A 19,937-nucleotide genomic window follows, 5' to 3' on the forward strand; every position below is an offset into this window, starting at 1 on the left:
GAAATGCACACTAACAGGGATGTAAACAAACTTGTGCAAAACAATTGAGAGAAATATGCTTTTTGTGCATGTAGAACATTTCTGGGATCTTTTATTTCAGCTCATGAAACATTGGACCAACACTTTACATGTTGCGTTTATATTTTTGTTCATTGTTCATTGTGAGACTGGTTACAGTCGCGATCATTGTGCAAAATCTGCAGCAATAAATATACATTATTTAATGTGTAGGTTTAGCAAATTTAACTTGGTGGTTTCCGGGTTGGACACGTCTCACTAACGCACTGTTCTTCTCTTGGTGATAGGCTATCCCCGTCAAACAGTCTGGAAAAGAGAATGACAGAGGCCTCTATTGACCAAAAGGCCAATATAGCATGGGCAGCGCCATAGAGAGCTTCCGAAATGTTAAAGTGGTCAAACTAGTTAACTGGATGGGGATTCCTATGGGTTGTAGCCTCAATGGCGCTACCTATGCTGTCACAGATATTATAATGGCACAGATATAAAGATGGTTCGTCTATCTATCTCTATGTTTTGACCGCATGGGACTGCCTTCTGGCATCTAGTGAGCGAGTTCTGGAACGCTGCCTGATGTGGGCTACTGCGCAAGCCGTGCTTACAACTGTAGGGAATATATGTCCAGCACTGCGCGCTCCGCGCTCCCACCTGCACAGTCCACTATGGAACGGAAAAGGGATGACTGCCACAGGACCGAAGGAAAAAGAAGAGACCACAACCCCCACCAGCATGACGGATGACAGGAGCGAGATGATGTATATTCTGGAGACGCCCCAGATGCGAGGCGAGGAGGAGAGGCTTCGAACTTTTGAAAACTGGCCGGGCGATGCACCGGTCACCGCGACCAACCTAGCCAGAGCGGGCTTCTTTTTTCTGGGGCCCGATGATAAGGTCAAGTGCTTCTGTTGTGGAGGGATCCTGAGGTATTGGGTCCATGGGGACAGTCCGATCGTCGAACACAAGAGGCACTTCCCCACTTGTAGTTTGGTAATGGGTAGAGCCGTTGGGAATATCCCACTGTATGTCGTTCCCGGGTCCCCTTCGGACTCCGTGGACGGTCAGCTGTTGAGCCAGCTCCAGAGGATGACTGTGGACGACCAGGGGGCGGCCGGGCAGGCTGTTTACCCCGAGATGGAGTCAGAGGAATCCCGTCTCACCACCTTCCACAATTGGCCCACCGGTGCTGCGGTCCAGCCCGATGTTCTGTCGAGGGCAGGATTCTTCTACACAGGTGCGCAATAGTATTTGTTGATGGTGAGAGAGAAATCCTATTGTGACATCAGTGTGTGTTGTGTATTTCCACTTTTCTAAATTCTGTTGGGAACATTTTATAACTTGCTTCTTTCTTTTAGTTCCCATGTTTAGTGAAGCTATTGGACAAAATTACGCACGCCTTGGTAATTAGAAATTGGCAATTGGATATTCAGAAATAGCAGGTTCCAGTCTTTGTGTGTGACTTCATGGGACAATAGCCACGCTGAGTCATGTGTTTGTAGACAGAAAAAGCTGGACAGGACTCGGACTGCGTAAAGGAAAACATCACTGTTATGGTTAGACTGTTGTGTTCATTAAATCGTAGAACATAGAACGACTATGAGAGCGAATGAGAAACAACTTTTCCTTTGTTTGAAATTCAGTTTTGGAAATGCAATAACACAATCCACATTCTCACAGCAGGAATGTTGGGGTGTCTGCCTGTGTGTATTAATGTGATAATTTGTGTCATTGTGTGTGCAGTGTCGGTTCTAGCTCGTATGGCTCCCTGGGCGAACCCCCCCTTCAGCGCCCCCGMCAAAAAAAAGCACCATTCTGCACTAACTGTAATTTTTATTCAGACATTTGGAACAACACAAATAAATAATAATACCATTTACAACTATAAAAATATTTACAAAAATAAGACTCATAAATATCAAAAAGAAGTGACAAATAGAAATACATTTGTGTTGATTTGGCACTGAGCAGCAATACATTACCCATCCCCCAACAATGTCAACCAAGAGTCAAGACTAAACCAATTCACCTTGGTGGTGTGCAGACTGGTTTTATATTATTCTTAACAATTTCGCATAAACCAGAAAAAATACAACAATATGTCTGTGAAACTATATATTCACAGTATTATGAATGAATTGTGGTTTATTTTGTAGTGTGACTGATTTTACTAATTGCATTAGTACTGTACAAAGTTAGAGGTGTGCTATTTGATAGATTCTCCCCCTACCTCGGGCTTCCAGTGCGGAGACCTGAGGTTAACCTACCACCGCCCCCCCTCCCCATCTCGTACTTCTGAGTGGGAGACCTTCCCAGGTAGTAGCCTGCCTATCTCACAAACTAGAATCAAGGCCCCCACTCTGACAAGGCTATTTGACCCACAGTCCCACACGGTGACATGATATCATTGACGTGACATGCAAATGAGCGATAGAAAACCGATCGTGCAAATGTCACCATTCCATATTTTTTTGTGCGGGCACCCCGTGCTGTCCTCAGCAAGATGCCGCCGTGGGCGGCTGCCATTGTCGCCTATACCTAAATCCACCTGTGTGTGTGTACACGGACAGCAAACACACACTGCTTGCTGTCTGTGTGTACTGTATGCATGTGTGTGTTTTTTAGTGTGTCTAATCTTCATGTAAAGTCTTTGTCAGAAGTGCTATGATAGACAAAATATTATGTCCCTCCTCCTAGGACACGGTGACAACGTGAAATGTTTCTACTGTGATGGAGGGCTGAGGAACTGGGAACCTGGAGATGACCCCTGGCAGGAGCACGCCAAGTGGTTCCCACGGTAACACACAACAGCACCAACACACACAAACTGTCAAAATGCAATATGTAATGTCTTTGACCCTGTGTCCACGGTTCTGCTGTGTCAATATGTTACAACTTTCTCTTTCATTCCTCAGATGTGACTTCCTGATCCAGACGAGAGGGCGGGACTACGTCAGCAACATCCAGGATACTCACTTCAATATAGAGACTGTGGTAAGTACCTTAATCCCTAACATTCATCCCTCACTGTTGTGCTTCACTGTCCTCCACGGTCATACCAAAAGACAGGATCATTTGTATATTAGTAGCGTGCCAACATAACTGTTGTGGTCACTACAGTGTGTTAGAGAACTCACAGAATAGATCCCGTGTTGATTTGTTTTCCAGGGTGCATCACAGACTCCGGTGTCCAGAGAAATCAACTCAGAGAATGGTGAGTCCCAGGATACAAATGAAAACATTGAAACTTATATTACATCCACTTCATTCTCTTGACCCCCGCCTCCCTAAATGACATCACTGGGTGATCCGCCCCACGTGTTAACCTGTGCTGAACAAACACAATAAATATGGATTGCCTTGGAAACCAATACGCTGCTTTCCCCTGGATACAGACTAAGAGGATGTATTTCATAAGTGGGCACTTAAACGTGTGTGTGTGTGTAGCGAGAGATTTACAAATACTGTCCGTTTCAGCTGTTTTAGAGGACAGTCAGAGAAACAGATGTATCCCTCAGTGGTGCTTTTCTCTGTATCTATCAGAACTCAATTTGTTTCTGTGGTTTAATGTGTGTCAGAGAGATGCGGGGCTCTTGGTTGCCCACTCCCACACCCTGGGGTACTGCTCTCTCTACTGGGCCGTTTATCAAATGATAGAATGCTAGCACAATAGCATCACATACTGTTGCTGAATCTGCTATTCATCTTTTTTTAGTTGTACTGAATACAGGAGAGGAAAAAAAGTCATTGGTTTTCCATATCTCAAGGAGAGACACATCGTCTTAGTAACGCTGAATAAAAAATGCAGTGCTGTTGGTTTTCAGTGAAACTCTATATAACTGTCTCTTTCCCAACTTCCCACCTAATACCTGTTTTGTTTTTTCTCTCTCCCCGTCCCTCCCTGTCCTCTCCTCTGTCAGATGTGGTGGGTGGTCTGGGCGTGCCCTCGGCCATGTTGTCTCCTGTGGTCCAGACCGTGCTCCAGATGGGGTTTGAGGCTGGCCTGGTGGAGAGTCTGGTCCAGACCAAGTACCTGCTGAACGGCCAGCACTACACCTCCGTGTCTGGCCTGGTCACTGACATACTGGCAGCTGAGGAGGAGGACCGGACCAGGAGACCGCAGAGCAGAGGTCAGGGTAAGGATGGTGATTATATTAATGATAATGGCTTCGATTTACATAGAGCTTTTCTGATGTTCAAAGCACTTAACACTGTAAGGAGAGGGGATTCACTTCATCCACTACCAGGGTGATAGTACAGTATCAGCACGTGCCTGGGTACAGCTCACAGGGGTCAATCCCTAAACATTTGCCTTGTCTGACAGAACCCACTGCCTCTACCCATAGATACTTGTTTGGAGGTAGGGACCAGCAGATTGTTATGGGCTGGGTAAAGGCTAAGGGCTCACAGAGGGGAGGTACATGCCATTACTTGAACTTACAACCTACAGGGTTCTAATTACACTTTGACCCCTGGGGGAGTCCTAAAAATTGCCTGCTGGACCAACGTTGGTATCTTTAACTCTGATGTTGACCACGTTCATATTTTAACACAACCCTTTGATATTCTTGTTCATCTGAAATTACTGGATTGACACTGAGAAACAACAAATGAAGACTCTTGTTAAAGATGTAAATAAAGAAGCGTCCTCACTGTCAGCTGCGTTTATTTATGTGTAAATATTTGTATAAACATAACAAGATTCAACAACTGAGACATAAACTGAACAAGTTCCACAGACATGTGACTAACAGGAATTAAATAATGTGTCCCTGAATGGGGGGGTCAAAAATCAAAAGTAACAGTCAGTATCTGGTGTGGCCACCAGCTGCATTAAGTACTGCAGTGCATCCCCTCCTCATGGACTGCACCAGATTTGCCATTTTTTTTTTTTTTTTTTTTTTTTTTTGTTTTTTTTTTTTTTTTTTTTTTTTTTTTTTTTTTTTTTTATTTGTTTTTTTTTTTTTTTTTTTTTTTTTTTTTTTTTTTTTTTTTTTTTTTTTTGTTTTTTTTTTTTTTTTTTTTTTTTTTTTATTTTTTTTTTTTTTATGTGTATATTTTAATACAGTTCATGTTACTGATTTCATTTTTTTTTCCCAATTACTATGAATTTTTTTTTTTTTTTAATTTCCTGATGGGGGTAATTTTTTTTTTTATCATAGTACAGTTCTAATCTGGTTGCCCACTGTTTTTTTTTTTTTTTTTTTTTTTTTTTTCATTTTTGCATGCCCTCTTGCTGCAGATTTGTTCTTGCTGTGAGGTGTTACCCCACTCTTCCACCAAGGCACCTGCAAGTTCCTGAACATTTCTGGGGGGAATGGCCCTAGCCCTCACCCTCCAATCCAACAGGTCCCAGACGTGCTCAATGGGATTGAGATCCGGGCTCTTCGCTGGCCATGGCAGTACACTGACATTCCTGTCTTGCAGGAAATAACGCACAGAACGAGCAGTATGGCTGGTGGCATTGTCATGCTGGAGGGTCATGTCAGGATGAGCTGCAGGAAGGGTACCACATGAGGGAGGAGGATGTCTTCCCTGTAACACACAGCATTGAGATTGCCTGCAATGACAACAAGTTCAGTCTGATGATGCTGTGACACACGCCCAGACCATGACGGACCCTCCACCTCCAAATCGATCCCGCTCCAGAGTACAGGCCTCGTGTAACGCTCATTCCTTCGACGATAAACGCGAATCCGACCATCCCCCCCTGGTGAGACAAAATCACGACTCGTCAGTGAAGAGCCTTTTTTGCCAGTCCTGTCTGGTTCCAGCGACGGTGGGTTTGTGCCCATAGGCGACATTGTTGCCGGTGATGTCTGGTGAGGACCTGCCTTACAACAGGCCTACAAGCCCTCAGTCCAGCTCTCTCAGCCTATTAGCGGACAGTCTGAGCACTGATGGAGGGATTATGCATTCCTGGTGTACTCGGGCAGTTGTTGTTGCCATCCTGTACCTGTCCCGCAGGTATGATGTTCGGATGTACCGTGCGTGTGCAGGTGTTGTTACACATGGTCTGCCACTGCGAGGACGATCAGCTGTCCGTCCTGTCTCCCTGTAGCGCTGTCTTAGGCATCTCACAGTACGTCATTGCAATTTATTGGCCCTGGCCACATTTGCAGTCCCTCATGCCTCCTTGCAGCATGCCTAAGGCACGTTCACGCAGATGAGCAGGGACCCTGGCATCTTTCCTTTTTTCAAGATCAGTGAGAAGGCCTCTTTAGTGTCATAAGTTTTTCATAACCAGTGACCTTAATTGCCTACCGTCTGTAAGCTGTTAGTGTCTTAACGATCGTTCCACAGGTGCATGTTCATTCATTGTTTATGGTTCATTGAACAAGCATTGGAAACAGTGTTTAAACCCTTTACAATGAAGATCTGTGAAGTTATTTGGATTTTTACAGATTATCTTTGAAAATAGGGTCCTGAAAAAGGGATGTTAATTTTTTTGCTGAGTTTAGATGATGTTACCGTGAGTAACCATGTCTCACCCTTTACTGTTGGTGTTTTCTGTCCCTATCAGGGCCGGTGGAGAGGCAGGGGCTCAGTGCAGGAGGGGTCAGGACACAGACACCCATCAGAGAAAAAGGTTAGAGGTCATGTGTATTTCACACACTCGCCCACACACACACACACACACACACACACACACAAACGGCAACACTCCTGTGTGTATTTCAGCAGTGGGCGACACCACCCCTGATGAGCTCCTGCGTCAGCTGCAGGAGGAGCGGACATGTAAGGTGTGTATGGACAAGCGGGTTTCCATTGTCTTCATTCCCTGTGGTCACCTGGTGGTGTGTAGCGACTGTGCTGCCAGCCTGCGTCACTGCCCCATCTGCAGAGCCACCATCAGAGGCAGCGTCCGAGCATTCATGTCCTGAAAGACTCACTCAAGTACGAGACTCCTATGAATATGTATGACACAATTATTCTATAGTATCCCTAATACACTGAGAAACAATACACAATTTCCTTGTTTCCCTTTTAGGCTTTTGTATACCTTCGACAAATGAAGAAAGATTCTAGAACCCCTTGGAGCAGCTCACATTATTTTATAGGTGCTGTGCGAACGTTCTGAAAATGTTCCCTGGATGTTGGATGCCAGATCTGACCCACGTTAAAAACGCTCTGTTGATTTGCCCTGCTTAAAATACCCTCAAATGAAAATGGCCTCGTTTATATATTTATATACAACAATAAACACATATGCAATATCCAGTGTTTTGTCAGTATTGATGTTTACAGTGATCAATTGGAAGAGCAAGTTAAATCAGTCCAACTGCACATCAGATTACAGTTAGAATATTTGCAGAAAATATGAATAATCCCTAATACAAATAAATCACAATCAGATGATTAAAAGTACACATTGTTTTATTAACAAACTTCTATTTACACGTTTGGACAAATAGGATAACATAATTGAGTCACGTGATGGGGACTACAGAGGACACAAAATGAAGAGAAATACAAAAAGCTTTCCCCCCACTTTCCTATACAAAGACACAGAATTATCTACAAAGAGGTGGACTCTTTTTCAGTGGTATCCATAACGCCACCACAATAGGCCCCAACCAACTCTAATGCCAGGTATGGCTCTTCCATTCCCTGTTGGAAAGGCTGTATTGCATTAAAAGGAAGAACTGTTCCCATAAATCAAATTACTTTAGTTGTCTTCAAGCTATTCATTTTTTATCAAGAGATGAGGTGCAGTGTGTGTTCATTTCTGATAATGATCCTGGCTACAGTTATTAAATTGTAGCTGATCCTACAGTATGTTCATAAGTACTGACAGACAAGCCTGGCTTGGTATTGATAAACTTGGGGTTTACTCACTGGAGTGCAACATACAATATTACAGATAGAAATGTAATGTATAGAGCTGGCAATATCTATGACAGAATGGCTATTCTGCACAAGACATCGCTGTATGAATGTTCTTTAATATTGCCCTCTCCTGAAATAATGATATCCTATTACCCATATAGTGCACTACTTTAGGATATCATTTGAGACAGTCCATGGTTTACTATCATTATTGTTGCACCACCGTTCTACAATAGAATTCCTATCAAGCTCATATCAGTTCAGAGAAAGAGCTGTGATTTCAATATCATCAAATGAGCAGCCTGTCTTCCAAACCCACAATACCACACGGGATAAGAGCATGTTGATCAGATGCTGCTGGAAACGAGATCGAACCAAATTCAAATCTTCTTATGTTCTGTGTTCAAGGCTCTTTTGATTAGGTAGAAAACAAGCTTTGATAAAAAAAGGTTAAATCATTGCATTCATGTCTCAGCAGATAAGACAAATTATACAAAAAATAAAAACAATTGAGTTTAGAGGCTACAGAAATAAAGGAATACATTAGTTCTTCTGAACGATGTTAAGTATAAGACTGCATGGATAACGTGGAGATAAAGAAGTATACAGTCATATACACGTACATACATGCAGGGCAGTAACCTGGACCTTTCTATGGGGTCCAGTGTCCAGTAGGCCAATGGAAAATATCCTTAACTGTTTTTTTGTAACTTATCAATAAACAATATGCCATGAAAGCCTAAATGACAAAGCTGAGGGGTTTGTTCAAGTGAAGAACACAAACATATTCAGCAGTATTTAATTTGTACATGACCACATTCAACAGCAGGAGGCGGTAGTGGTACATAGTAACAAAACAGAAGGGGACGGGCCAGGTAGAAGATGCTCTTACACACAGATCTAGGATCAGTTGCCCCTTCTGAAAACTTCATAAGAGATGAAACACAAAACTGAGCTTAGATCAGTGTCTACGGGCAACTCCATCATACTCCTAAAGGGACACAGCCAAAAACCCAGGCAGTTACACAATCTGCAACAGAAAGTCCAAATCATAGAGATCCTATTAAATTACTAGAGGGGCTAGTGATCCTATTAAATTACTAGAGGGGCTAGAGATCCTAATTATTACTAGAGGCTAAGAGATCCTATAAATTACTAGAGCTTAGAGCTACTGATTGGCTATTAAAATTACTAGTCTAGACGGGCTATGATCCTATTAAATTACTAGAAGGGCTAGAGATCCTATGAAATTACTAGAGGGCTAGAGATCCTATTAAATTACCAGAGAGGGCAAGAGATCCTATTAAATTACTAGAGGGGCTAGAGATACTATTAAATTACTAAGAGGGCTAGAGATCCTATTAAATTACTAGAGGGGCTACAGATCCTATTAAATTACTAGAGGGGCTAGAGATACTATTAAATTACTAGAGGGGCTATGTCATAAAACCTTGAAGTTCCAGAATGGGGTGAAAATGGTAGCCATTATTGGTCAGGGAGAAATAAATACAGTTTATACGGGTTTTAAACCAAATTTTCGGAATACATAGCCTCTAAAATATATGTAAACAGACCATAAATGTCMAATTTTTTGGTTTTCTTGTAAAGCTGAGAGTGCTATTATGTAATACAATATCAGTACTTGTTGCATTTACAACTTGTCTAAGTCCTATCATCAACTGATTTCAGAAAGTGTATGGCTGTGGATTGACTGCATTGTTTGAATGGAATGTTGGGATATTGGCAGTTCATTTGAAAAAAAGTATGGAATCATTCCTCTAAAATTCTTCATATTCATTATTTTACACAATATCTTATCACAGCACCGGCAAACCATGGTTGACCAACTCCCTGATCAAATGGCTGACCTTTATCCCATCATAAGAAGCTTCATGTCCATTCCAGTATTCTAAATTCTAATTCTATGCTCCAAATACTCAAGAACTAGTCCCCATCTTAAAGTTTGGGCACAAAAGTGTATGTCTTTTGGGATTGTGGGATAAATGTTCCCCAATCCAACATAGACCCAAACATACACTAGGTTATTACCGTATAATACAGCATATCCATGGTTATCATACAAAACCCCTACAAACATGCTATGAAACAAACCATTAAAATTGATCACAGTTGAATCAACAATCTACAGATGGAATGATAGAGAAAACAGGCTGTGTATATTTCTATCTTCTTGTTTTGCTATATTTGTGCTACTTTTACATTTAAACTCCATTCAATATCTTTGTATACCATGGACGGGAAATGTAGTCAAACTACCTCTCATATCACACACTATTTAGGATTGAAAAAAGTCAGTCAGCGACTGTGTGTATAACTAATGATCAACTGTCAAACACTCAACCTTACACTCAACCCTCACAGTAGTTTGAGGCAGTTGGGTTCCTGGACTGGAGTTTTAACACACATCTAACTCCTGACACAAACCTCAATCTTCCACACCAACAACTAGTTAAATAAAGGTTAAATAAAACATTTTTAAAAATAAAAAATAACTGTAAAACTAGATTTAAAATAATATTTCCTTTCATTCCACCCATCTCTACAGATTTAGGATTCAGTCTATTGAAACACTGTATATCAGTGGTTTCCAAAACGGTTTTGGACAGGATTCAGTCTATTGAAACACTGTATATCAGTGGTGTCCNTATCAGTGGTGTACAAAACGGTTTTGGACAGGATTCAGTCTATTGAAACACTGTATATCAGTGGTGTCCAAAACGGTTTTGGACAGGATTCAGTCAGTCACAGCACCGTAAGTAAGATTAAGAAAAAGTTAAGACTCAAACTCAAACATTATTGCCTGTGTGCTTTTACTGTAAAACCTTAAACATCATCTCCCTTTCTCTGTTAGGAAGTTAAGTTTGCATTTCAAAACCCTGACCAAAACTATTTTCCATCTTTCTTTTTTTCTGGTTCTCTTTTTGAACAAATCCTCTGTATGTTTGGCTGCTTTTTTTCCCCTACCTACCACCCCTACCTTCCCCTCCTCTCCCTCTTCCCTCCCTACCTCCCCCTCCTCTCCCCCGTTCCCTCCTCTCCCCCTTCCTGCTTTGCCTGTGTATTTATGTGCACAGATCGTGGCCTAAAGTAAACAGGCAGAACACAACAGCCCATTCCATTCCACAGGCTCAACTGTAATTCAGCCCAACAGTGATGATCTGAGACCGAGCCATAGTAACAAACCAACCCACAGAGCCATAGTAACAAACCAACCCACAGAGCCATAGTAACAATCCAACCCACAGAGCCATAGACAGTGGCCTTTCAGACTAGAGGCCAGGCAGAGGGCTGAACTGTCTATGTATATATATACAGTGGGGAGAAAAAGTATTTGATACACTGCCGATTTTGCAGGTTTTCCTACTTACAAAGCATGTAGAGGTTTGTAATTTTTATCATAGGTACACTTCAACTGTGATCCAAAAATCCAGAAAATCACATTGTATGATTTTTAAGTAAATCATTTGCTTTTTATTGCATGACATAAGTATTTGATCACCTACCAACCAGTAAGAATTCCGGCTCTCACAGACCTGTTAGTTTTTCTTTAAGAAGCCCTCCTGTTCTCCACTCATTACCTGTATTAACTGCACCTGTTTGAACTCGTTACCTGTATAAAAGACACCTGTCCACATACTCAATCAAACAGACTCCAACCTCTCCACAATGGCCAAGACCAGAGAGCTGTGTAAGGACATCAGGGATAAAATTGTAGACCTGCACAAGGCTGGGATGGGCTACAGGACAATAGGCAAGCAGCTTGGTGAGAAGGCAACAACTTTGGCGCAATTATTAGAAAATGGAAGAAGTTCAAGATGACGGTCAATCACCCTCGGTCTGGGGCTCCATGCAAGATCTCACCTCGTGGGGCATCAATGATCATGAGGAGCTGAGGGGGATCAGCCCAGAACTACACGGCAGGACCTGGTCAATGACCTGAAGAGAGCTGGGACCACAGTCGCAAAGAAAACCATTAGTAACAACTACGCCGTCATGGATTAAAATCGTGCAGCGCACGCAAGGTCCCCCTGCTCAAGCCAGCGCATGTCCAGGTCCATCTGAAGTTGCCAATGACCATCTGGATGATCCAGAGGAGGAATGGGAGAAGGTCATGTGGTCTGATGAGACAAAAATAGAGCTTTTTGGTCTAAACTCCACTCGCCGTGTTTGGAGGAAGAAGAAGGATGAGTACAACCCCAAGAACACCATCCAACCATGAAGCATGGAGGTGGAAACATCATTCTTTGGGGATGCTTTTCTGCAAAGGGACAGGACGACTGCACCGTATTGAGGGGAGGATGGATGGGGCCATGTATCGCGAGATCTTGGCCAACTACCTCCTTCCCTCAGTAAGAGCATTGAAGATGGGTCGTGGCTGGGTCTTCCAGCATGACAACGACCCGAAACACACAGCCAGGGCAACTAAGGAGTGGCTCCGTAAGAAGCATCTCAAGGTCCTGGAGTGGCCTAGCCAGTCTCCAGACCTGAACCCAATAGAAAATCTTTGGAGGGAGCTGAAAGTCCGTATTGCCCAGCGACAGCCCCGAAACCTGAAGAGATCTGGAGAAGGTCTGTATGGAGGAGTGGGCCAAAATCCCTGCTGCAGTGTGTGCAAACCTGTCAAGAACTACAGGAAACGTATGATCTCTGCAATTGCAAACAAAGTTTTCTGTACCAAATATTAAGTTCTGCTTTTCTGATGTATCAAATACTTATGTCATGCAATAAAATGCAAATTAATTACTTAAAAATCATACAATGGGATTTTCTGGATTTTTGTACCTATGATAAAAATTATAGACCTCTACATGCTTTGTAAGTAGGAAAACCTGCAAAATCGGCAGTGTATCCAATATTTTTCTCCCCACTGTATATATATGTATATATGTATATATATATGTATAATATAATAGCTATATATATATAGCTATGATCTAGACATACTGTAGATCACTAGTTCTGAACGATGGACAGAAATACAGCCATTAACAGCAGGTACTGTAAGTCTCGGTTGTGTTGGATGCGTTTGTAGTTCTAGATAAATAATTGATATGAGTACACAAAAAAAGTTCAGGCCATGACACAGTAATTACCCCGCCCCTCCTCCTCCTTCCCTCCCTTCCTCCTATCCCCCAACCCTAATCCTATCCCCGCCATCCTCCCACTAACAACAGAACAGAACAGGGAAGTACAGTCATAAGCAGAACACCAGTAATTTACATGTTTGAAGTACTGAAGAGATGAAATAAAGAAGTAGAGAATCAGAGGAATGTCTGGCCTGCCGCAGTGCATTCTGGACTGTTGTTGTGTCAGTCAGAGCAGCCATTTTGTTTCCATGGGAAATCCGGCGTTGGCTGCCGCCCTATTTACGTAGACCTGGAGAAGATAGAACACAGGAGACAGTGAGTGGATGACCAGTAAAAACACACACACCTGGTACATTATTAAGATCAAGGCTATATACCCCTAGTGGTGGAGGAGGGTAAAGGTTAGGGTAATTCTGCCTCATTTGCAACAGAGCTGATGAAGCTGTCAGGAGAGGTGTCCTGCAGGCTAATAATATATTCACTTTTTTCAAATCAAATTTTATTGGTGACATACACATGGTTAGCAGATGCTAATGCGAGTGTAGCGAAATTATTATAATAATTAGGTGGTGCTTGTATTGGTCCTGTTTCACATGTGTAAATTAGAAATACTTTTTTTGCATATCCCACTCCTTTGAGAGTGAGGTCATGAGCAGGAGTCAGCCATTATTGATGGTGACCCTGGAACAATTAGGGTTAAATGCCTTGCTCAAGGCCACAGACAGATTTTTCACCTGGTCTGCTTAGGGATTCAAACCAGCGACCTTTCGGTTACTGGCCCAATGCTCGTAACCGTTAGGCTAGCTGCCACCACTGCACATATTTGTTATGATGTTTCCTGCATAATTTAATATATCATTCAAATGAAATTGGGATGGTGGTTAAAAGGCAGAGAGCCTCTAATCTTGTGTGTGTCTATGTGCATAAATGCACGTACACACCCATGCAACCATACGCCCCCCCCCCCCCCCCCCAGCAGAGTTAGCAGAACCACAAAGAAAGTTTATACGAGTCACAGAAGAATAGAATATCCCTGCCATGACACAGTTCTTATGTTCTTAATCCCAATAACATAAACCTGTGCAATGCAAAGCTTTATTAATTTGATATGGGCTAATCTTTAATGAAAACACTATGAGCTGGTGTGTTCAGGTCTTTGAGTGTATGGTTAACTGAATCAGACAGGAAACCCAAACTCTAGACTTCCACACACCAGCCTACTTCTCAAATTTCCCACCCCCTAGAAAGGGAGCATAATGCAGGAGATGGCTGCTCTTTTTGGGAGTGAAGGATAGAGGACAGGAGAATAAAGGTGTTGGCAAGGAAAAAGTACTAACACTTACCAACATGTCCCAAATGACACCCTATTCCCCATAAATCTGGGCTCCTGAGTGGTGCAGCGGTCTAAGGCACTACATCTCAGTGCTAGAGGTATCACTACAGACCCTGGTTCGATTCCAGGCTGTATCACAACCGACTGTGAGTCCCATAGGGCGGCACACAATTACCCCAGCGCCGTCTGGATTAGGGTTTGGCCAGGGTAGGCCGTCATTGTAAATAAGAATTTGTTCTTTACTGACTTGCCTAGTTAAATAAAAATAAATTGCACAACTTTTTGCCAGAGCCACATATCTTTATCACTGTCCAAAAGTAGTGTACTATATTTTAGGGAACAGGGTTCCATTTGAGACATAGTCCATAGTTCTGTCCTCTTTTCTCTCGGTCCATATAAAATGCCCTTGAACCCTATGACATCACACCATGGCGCCATCTATCTGCTGTCCTTTTTAATGACTTGCTCATTAGGAAAAAGCTGAAACGCTTATTAAAGCGGAGTAATTAAGGCCTTATTCCAATTAACACTGTGTTAACGAAGAGAAGTTTCATCTTAATTAATATCAAAGACTAGCCGCAGAAAAACACACAGGCCAAACACACACACGTACTTACAGATACATGGGCTTTAAGAGGAGATGGGATGGTTTCTCATTGACATGGTAGAGGGGGAAGGGGTCAAATCCACCAACAAAATCAACTGAAAACAAAAGGATCAAATGCAAAAAATGACAAATTAAATCAGAACATGACATACAGAAAGTGATGGGCAGAAAGAAATATAAATGAAATGATATCAAATGACAAATATGGATTCACAAAACAAATGAATTCAAGAAAACAAATGAAAGTGAAGAGAATACAAAACAGATAGGTACACCTACAGTATAAGTGTGTCAAAGGTTAGAATGTGTTGGCATGCCAAAAACAGATGGAGATGTGGCATTTCAGCTAGCTCTTTGATGTTACATACACAAAATAAAGATGCAAAATATGTGTATAATATACAAACTTTCCATATTTGTATTGACTAGTGGTGCTATCTGAGGCAGTGAGCGTAGGGGACGAGGCAGTGAGGGTAGGGGAGGAGGCAGTGAGCGTAGTGGAGGAGGCAGTGAGCGTAGTGGAGGAGGCAGTGAGGATAGAGGAGGAGGCAGTGAGGGTAGGGGAGGAGAGAAGTGAGCGTAGAGGAGGAGGCAAGTGAGCGTAGGGGAGGAGGCAGTGAGGTAGGGGAGAGGCAGTGAGCGGTAGGGGAGGAGGCAGTGAAGCGCGTAGTGGAGGAGGCGAGTGAGGTAGAGGAGGAGGCAGTGAGGTAGGGGAGGAGGCAGTGAGTGTAGTGGAGGAGGCAGTGGAGGCAGTGAGGGTAGGGGAGGAGGCAGTGAGCGTAGTGGAAGAGGCAGTGAGGGTAGGGGGGAGGCAGTGAGGGTAGGTAGGAGGCAGTGAGTGTAGGGGAGGAGCAGTGAGGGTAGGGGAGGAGGCAGTGAGCGTAGGGGACGAGGCAGTGAGCGTAGGGGACGAGGCAGTGAGCGTAGGGGACGAGGCAGTGAGAGTAGGGGACGTGCAGTGATGGTAGGGGAGGAGGCAGTGAGCATAGTGGAGGAGGCAGTGAGGGTAGGGGAGGAGGCAGTGATGGTAGGGGATGAGGCAGTGAGTTTAGTGGAGGAGGCAGTGAGGGTAGGGGAGGAGGCAGTGAGCGTAGGGAGAGGGAGTGAGCGTAGGGGACGAGGCAGTGAGCGTAGGGGAGGAGGCAGTGAGGGTAGGGGAGGAGACAGTGAGGGTAGGGGAGGAGGCAGTGAGCGTAGGGGAGGAGGCAGTGAGTGTAGGGGAGGAGGCAGTGAGCGTAGGGGAGGAGGCAGTGAGGGTAGGGGAGGAGACAGTGAGGGTAGGGGAGGAGACAGTGAGCGTAGGGAGGAGGCAGTGAGCGTAGTGGAGGAGGCAGTGAGGAGTGAGGAGGCAGTGCGTAGGGGACGAGGCAGTGAGCGTAGGGGACGAGGCAGTGAGCGTAGGGGACGAGGCAGTGAGCGGTAGGGGAGGAGGAAGTGAGGGTAGGGGAGGAGGCAGTGAGGGTAGGGAGGAGGCAGTGAGCGTGGTGGTGGAGGCAGTGAGGGTAGGGGAGGAGGCAGTTTGGTTAGGGGAGGAGGCAGTGAGCGTAGGGAACGAGGCAGTGAGCGTAGGGGACGAGGCAGTGAGAGTAGGGGACGAGGCAGTGAGAGTAGGGGACGAGGCAGTGAGGGTAGGGAAGGAGGCAGTGAGGTTAGGGGAGGAGGCAGTGAGGGTAGGGAGGAGGCAGTGAGGGTAGGGGAGGAGCAGTGAGGGTAAGGGAGGAGGCAGTGAGGGGTAGGGGAGGAGGCAGTGAGCGTAGTGGAGGAGGCAGTGAGGGTAGGGAGGAGGTAGTGAGGGTAGGGACGAGGCAGTGAGCATAGGGGACGAGGCAGTGAGGGTAGGGGAGGAGGCAGTGAGGGTAGGGAGGAGGCAGTGAGCGTGGTGAGGAGGCAGTGAGGGTAGGGAGGAGGCAGTGAGCGTAGGGAGGAGGCAGTGAGCGTAGGGGAGGAGGCAGTGAGAGCGTAGGGGACGAGGTAGTGAGCGTAGGGGACGAGGCAGTGAGCGTAGGGAGGAGGCAGTGAGGGTAGGGGAGGATGCAGTGAGCGTAGGGGAGGAGGCAGTGCAGCGTGTGGAGGAGGCAGTAGGTAGGAGGAGGCAGTGAGGGTAGGGGAGGAGGCAGTGAGCGTAGGGGAGGAGGCAGTGAGCGTAGGGGAGGAGGAAGTGAGGGTAGGGGAGGAGGCAGTGAGGGTAGGGGAGGAGGCAGTGAGCGTGGTGGTGGAGGCAGTGAGGGTAGGGAGAGGCAGTTTGGGTAGGGGAGGAGCAGTGAAGCGTAGGGACGAGGCAGCAGTGAGCGTAGGGGACGAGGCAGTGAGAGTAGGGGACGAGGCAGTGAGGGTAGGGAAGGAAGGCAGTGAGGGTAGGGGAGGAGGCAGTGAGGGTAGGGGAGGAGGCAGTGAGGGTAAAGGGAGGAGGCAGTGAGGGTAGGGGAGGAGGCAGTGAGCGTAGTGGAGAGGGCAGTGAGGGTAGGGGAGAGGTAGTGAGGGTAGGGACGAGGCAGTGAGCAAGGGGACGAGGCAGTGAGGGTAGGGAGGAAGGCAGTGAGGGTAGGGAGGAGGCAGTGAGTGGTGGAGAGGAGTGAGGGTAGGGGAGGAGGCAGGTGAGCGTGGGGAGGAGGCAGTGAGCGTAGGGGACGAGGTAGTGCAGCGTAGGGGACGAGGCAGTGAGCGTAGGGGAGGAGGCGTGAGGGTAGGGGAGGATGCAGTGAGCGTAGGGGAGGAGGCAGTGAGCGTGGTGGAGGAGGCAGTGAGGGTAGGGGAGGAGGCAAGTGAAGGTAGGGAGGAGGCAGTGAGCGTAGGGGAGGAGGCAGTGAGCGTAGGGAGGAGGAAGTGAGGGTAGGGAGGAGGCAGTGAGGGTAGGGGAGGAGGCAGTGAGCGTGGTGGTGGAGGCAGTGAGGGTAGGGGAGGAGGCAGTTTGGTAGGGGAGGAGGCAGTGAGCTAGGGACGAGGCAGTGAGCGTAGGGACGAGGCAGTGAGAGTAGGGGACGAGGCAGTGAGGGTAGGGAAGGAGGCAGTGAGGGTAGGGAGAGGCAGTGAGGTAGGGAGGAGGCAGTGAGGGTAAGGGGAGGAGGCATGAGGGTAAGGGAGGAGCACGTGAGCGTAGTGGAGGAGGCAGTGAGCGTAGTGGAGGAGGCAGTGAGGGTAGTGGAGGAGGCAGTGAGGGTAGGGAGGAGGTAGTGAGGGTAGGGGACGAGGCAGTGAGCGTAGGGGACGAGGAGTGAGGGTAGGGGAGGAGGCATGAGGGTAGGGGAGCAGTGAGCGTGGTGGAGGAGGCAGTGAGGGTAGGGGAGAGGCGGTGAGCGTAGGGGAGTAGGCAGTGAGGGGAGGGAGGATGCAGTGAGCGTAGGGGAGGAGGCAGTGAGCGTGGGTGGAGGATGGCAGTGAGGTAGGGAGGAGGCAGTGAGGTAGGGAGGAGCAGTGAGCGTAGGGACGAGGCAGTGAGCGTAGGGCGAGGAGCAGTGAGCGTAGGGGACAGGCAGTGAGGGTAGGAGGAGGAGGCAGTGAGCGTGGGAAGGCAGTGAGGTAGAGGGAGGCAGTGAGGGTAGGGGAGAGCAGTGAGGGTAGTGGAGGAGCAGTGAGGGTAGGGGAAGGAGGGTAGTAGGGTAGGGGACGAGGCAGTGAGCATAGGGGACGAGGCAGTGAGCGTAGGGGAGGAGGCAGTGAGGGTAGGGGAGGAGCAGTGAGCGTGGTGGGAGGCAGTGGGGTAGGGGAGGAGGCATGAGCGTAGGGGAGGAGGCAGTGAGGCGTAGGGACGAGTAGTGAGCGTAGGGACGAGGCAGTGAGCGTAGGGGAGGAGGCAGTGAGGTAGGGAGGATGCAGTGAGCGTAGGGGAGGAGGCAGTGAGCGTGGTGGAGGAAGCAGTGAGGGTAGGGGAGGAGGCAGTGAGCGTAGGGGAGGAGGCAGTGAGCGTAGGGGACGAGGCAGTTAGCGTAGGGGAGGAGGCAGTGAGGCGTGGGGGACAAGGCAGGAGGTAGGGGAGGACAGTGAGCGTAGTGAGGAGGCAGTGAGCGTAGTGGAGGGAGGGCAGGACGTAGTGGAGGAGGGCAGTGAGGCAGGTAGGGGAGGAGGCAGTGAGGGTAGGAGGAGGAGGCAGTGAGCGTAGTGAGGAGCAGTGAGGGTAGGGGAGGGGCAGTGAGCGTTAGGGGACGATGCAGTGAGCGTGGTGGAGGAGGCAGTGAGGTAGGGAGGAGGCAGTGAGGGTAAGGGAGGAGACAGTGAGGGTAGGGAGGAGCAGTGAGCGTAGTGGAGGAGCAGTGAGGGTAGGGAGGAGGTAGTGAGGGTAGGGACGAGGCAGTGAGCATAGGGGACGAGGCAGTGAGCGTAGGGGAGGAGGCAGTTGAGGTAGGGAGGAGGCAGTGAGGGTAGGGAGGAGGGAGTGAGCGTGGTGAGAGGAGGCAGTGAGGGTAGGGGAGAAGGCAGTGAGCGTAGGGAGGAGGCAGTGAGCGTAGGGGAGGAGGCAGTGAGCGTAGAGACGAGGTAGTGAGCGTAGGGACGAGGCAGTGAGCGTAGGGGAGGAGGCAATGAGGGTAGGGGAGGAGGCAGTGAGCGTAGGGGAGGAGGCAGTGAGGCGAGGCGTGACGAAGGAGCGAGGGGAGGAGGCAGTAGCGTAGGAGAGCAGTGAGAGTAGGGACGACGGCAGTGAGGGTAGGGGAGAGGCAGTGAGGGTAGGGAGGAGGGCAGTGAGGGTAGGGGAGGAGGCAGTGAGGGTAGGGGAGGAGGCAGTGAGGTTAGGGGAGAAGGTAGTGAGGGTAGGGACGAGGCAGTGAGCAGCAGGGACGAGGCAGTGAGCGTAGGGGGAGAGGCAGTGAGCGTAGGGACGAGGCAGTGAGGGTAGGGAGGGAGGCAGATAGGGTAGGGGACGAGGCAGTGAGGGTAGGGACGAGCAGTGAGGGTAGGGGAGAGGCAGCGAGGTAGGGAGGAGGCGAGTTCAGGCAGCTGTCAAAATAAGCTCTTTATCGCGAAACACAGACGGTGCCTTCACTAAGTGATCGACCAAGAGACCAACTCTCTGTATATTTACTCAGAAAGAGAAAGCGCACGGATCTCTCTCTGG

The 19,937-nt window shown here is 47.1% G+C and overlaps 2 protein-coding genes and 1 long non-coding RNA gene across 8 annotated transcripts in view; 1 reads left to right on the forward strand and 2 right to left on the reverse strand.

Annotated features, from left to right (window-relative positions):
* Positions 1-338: 338 nt before the first annotated feature.
* On the forward strand, positions 339-7,229 carry birc7 (baculoviral IAP repeat containing 7). 4 transcript variants are annotated; one of them, XM_024005307.2, is made up of 8 exons: positions 339-1,249; positions 2,710-2,809; positions 2,928-3,006; positions 3,181-3,226; positions 3,933-4,142; positions 6,536-6,601; positions 6,697-6,909; positions 7,004-7,229. In XM_024005307.2, the coding sequence occupies exons 1-7, from the start codon at positions 592-594 to the stop codon at positions 6,894-6,896; spliced, it is 1,359 nt and encodes a 452-aa protein (XP_023861075.1). In that variant the 5' UTR covers positions 339-591; the 3' UTR covers positions 6,897-6,909; positions 7,004-7,229. The 4 variants fall into 4 exon arrangements, with proteins under 4 accessions (XP_023861075.1, XP_023861072.1, XP_023861074.1 ...); XM_024005304.2 differs by having other exon boundaries at positions 341-1,249; positions 3,933-4,148; XM_024005306.2 differs by having other exon boundaries at positions 341-1,249; positions 6,694-6,909.
* A 142-nt stretch (positions 7,230-7,371) lies between these two features.
* On the reverse strand, positions 7,372-11,901 carry LOC139029030 (uncharacterized). Its single transcript, XR_011481248.1, has 2 exons — positions 9,125-11,901; positions 7,372-8,942 (listed from the first exon to the last, which is right to left on the reverse strand). It is a non-coding gene; the product is annotated as an uncharacterized lncRNA (long non-coding RNA).
* A 1,076-nt stretch (positions 11,902-12,977) lies between these two features.
* Positions 12,978-19,937, reverse strand: part of nkain4 (sodium/potassium transporting ATPase interacting 4) — a 138,964-nt gene continuing 132,004 nt past the window's right edge. The window contains exons 6-7 of one of the 3 annotated variants that reach the window (XM_024006638.2): positions 14,901-14,985; positions 12,978-13,239 (exon numbers count right to left, since the gene is read on the reverse strand). In XM_024006638.2, coding sequence (XP_023862406.1) covers positions 13,230-13,239; positions 14,901-14,985 — 95 coding nt within the window. In that variant the 3' untranslated portion in view covers positions 12,978-13,229. Of the gene's footprint in view, positions 13,240-14,896; positions 14,986-19,937 lie in introns of those variants that run through there. The other 2 variants (XM_024006640.2, XM_024006639.1) reach the window with 2 other exon arrangements.

This window comes from Salvelinus sp. IW2-2015, linkage group LG17 (assembly GCF_002910315.2).
Source record: "Salvelinus sp. IW2-2015 linkage group LG17, ASM291031v2, whole genome shotgun sequence".
Taxonomy (NCBI): Eukaryota; Metazoa; Chordata; class Actinopteri; order Salmoniformes; family Salmonidae; genus Salvelinus; species Salvelinus sp. IW2-2015.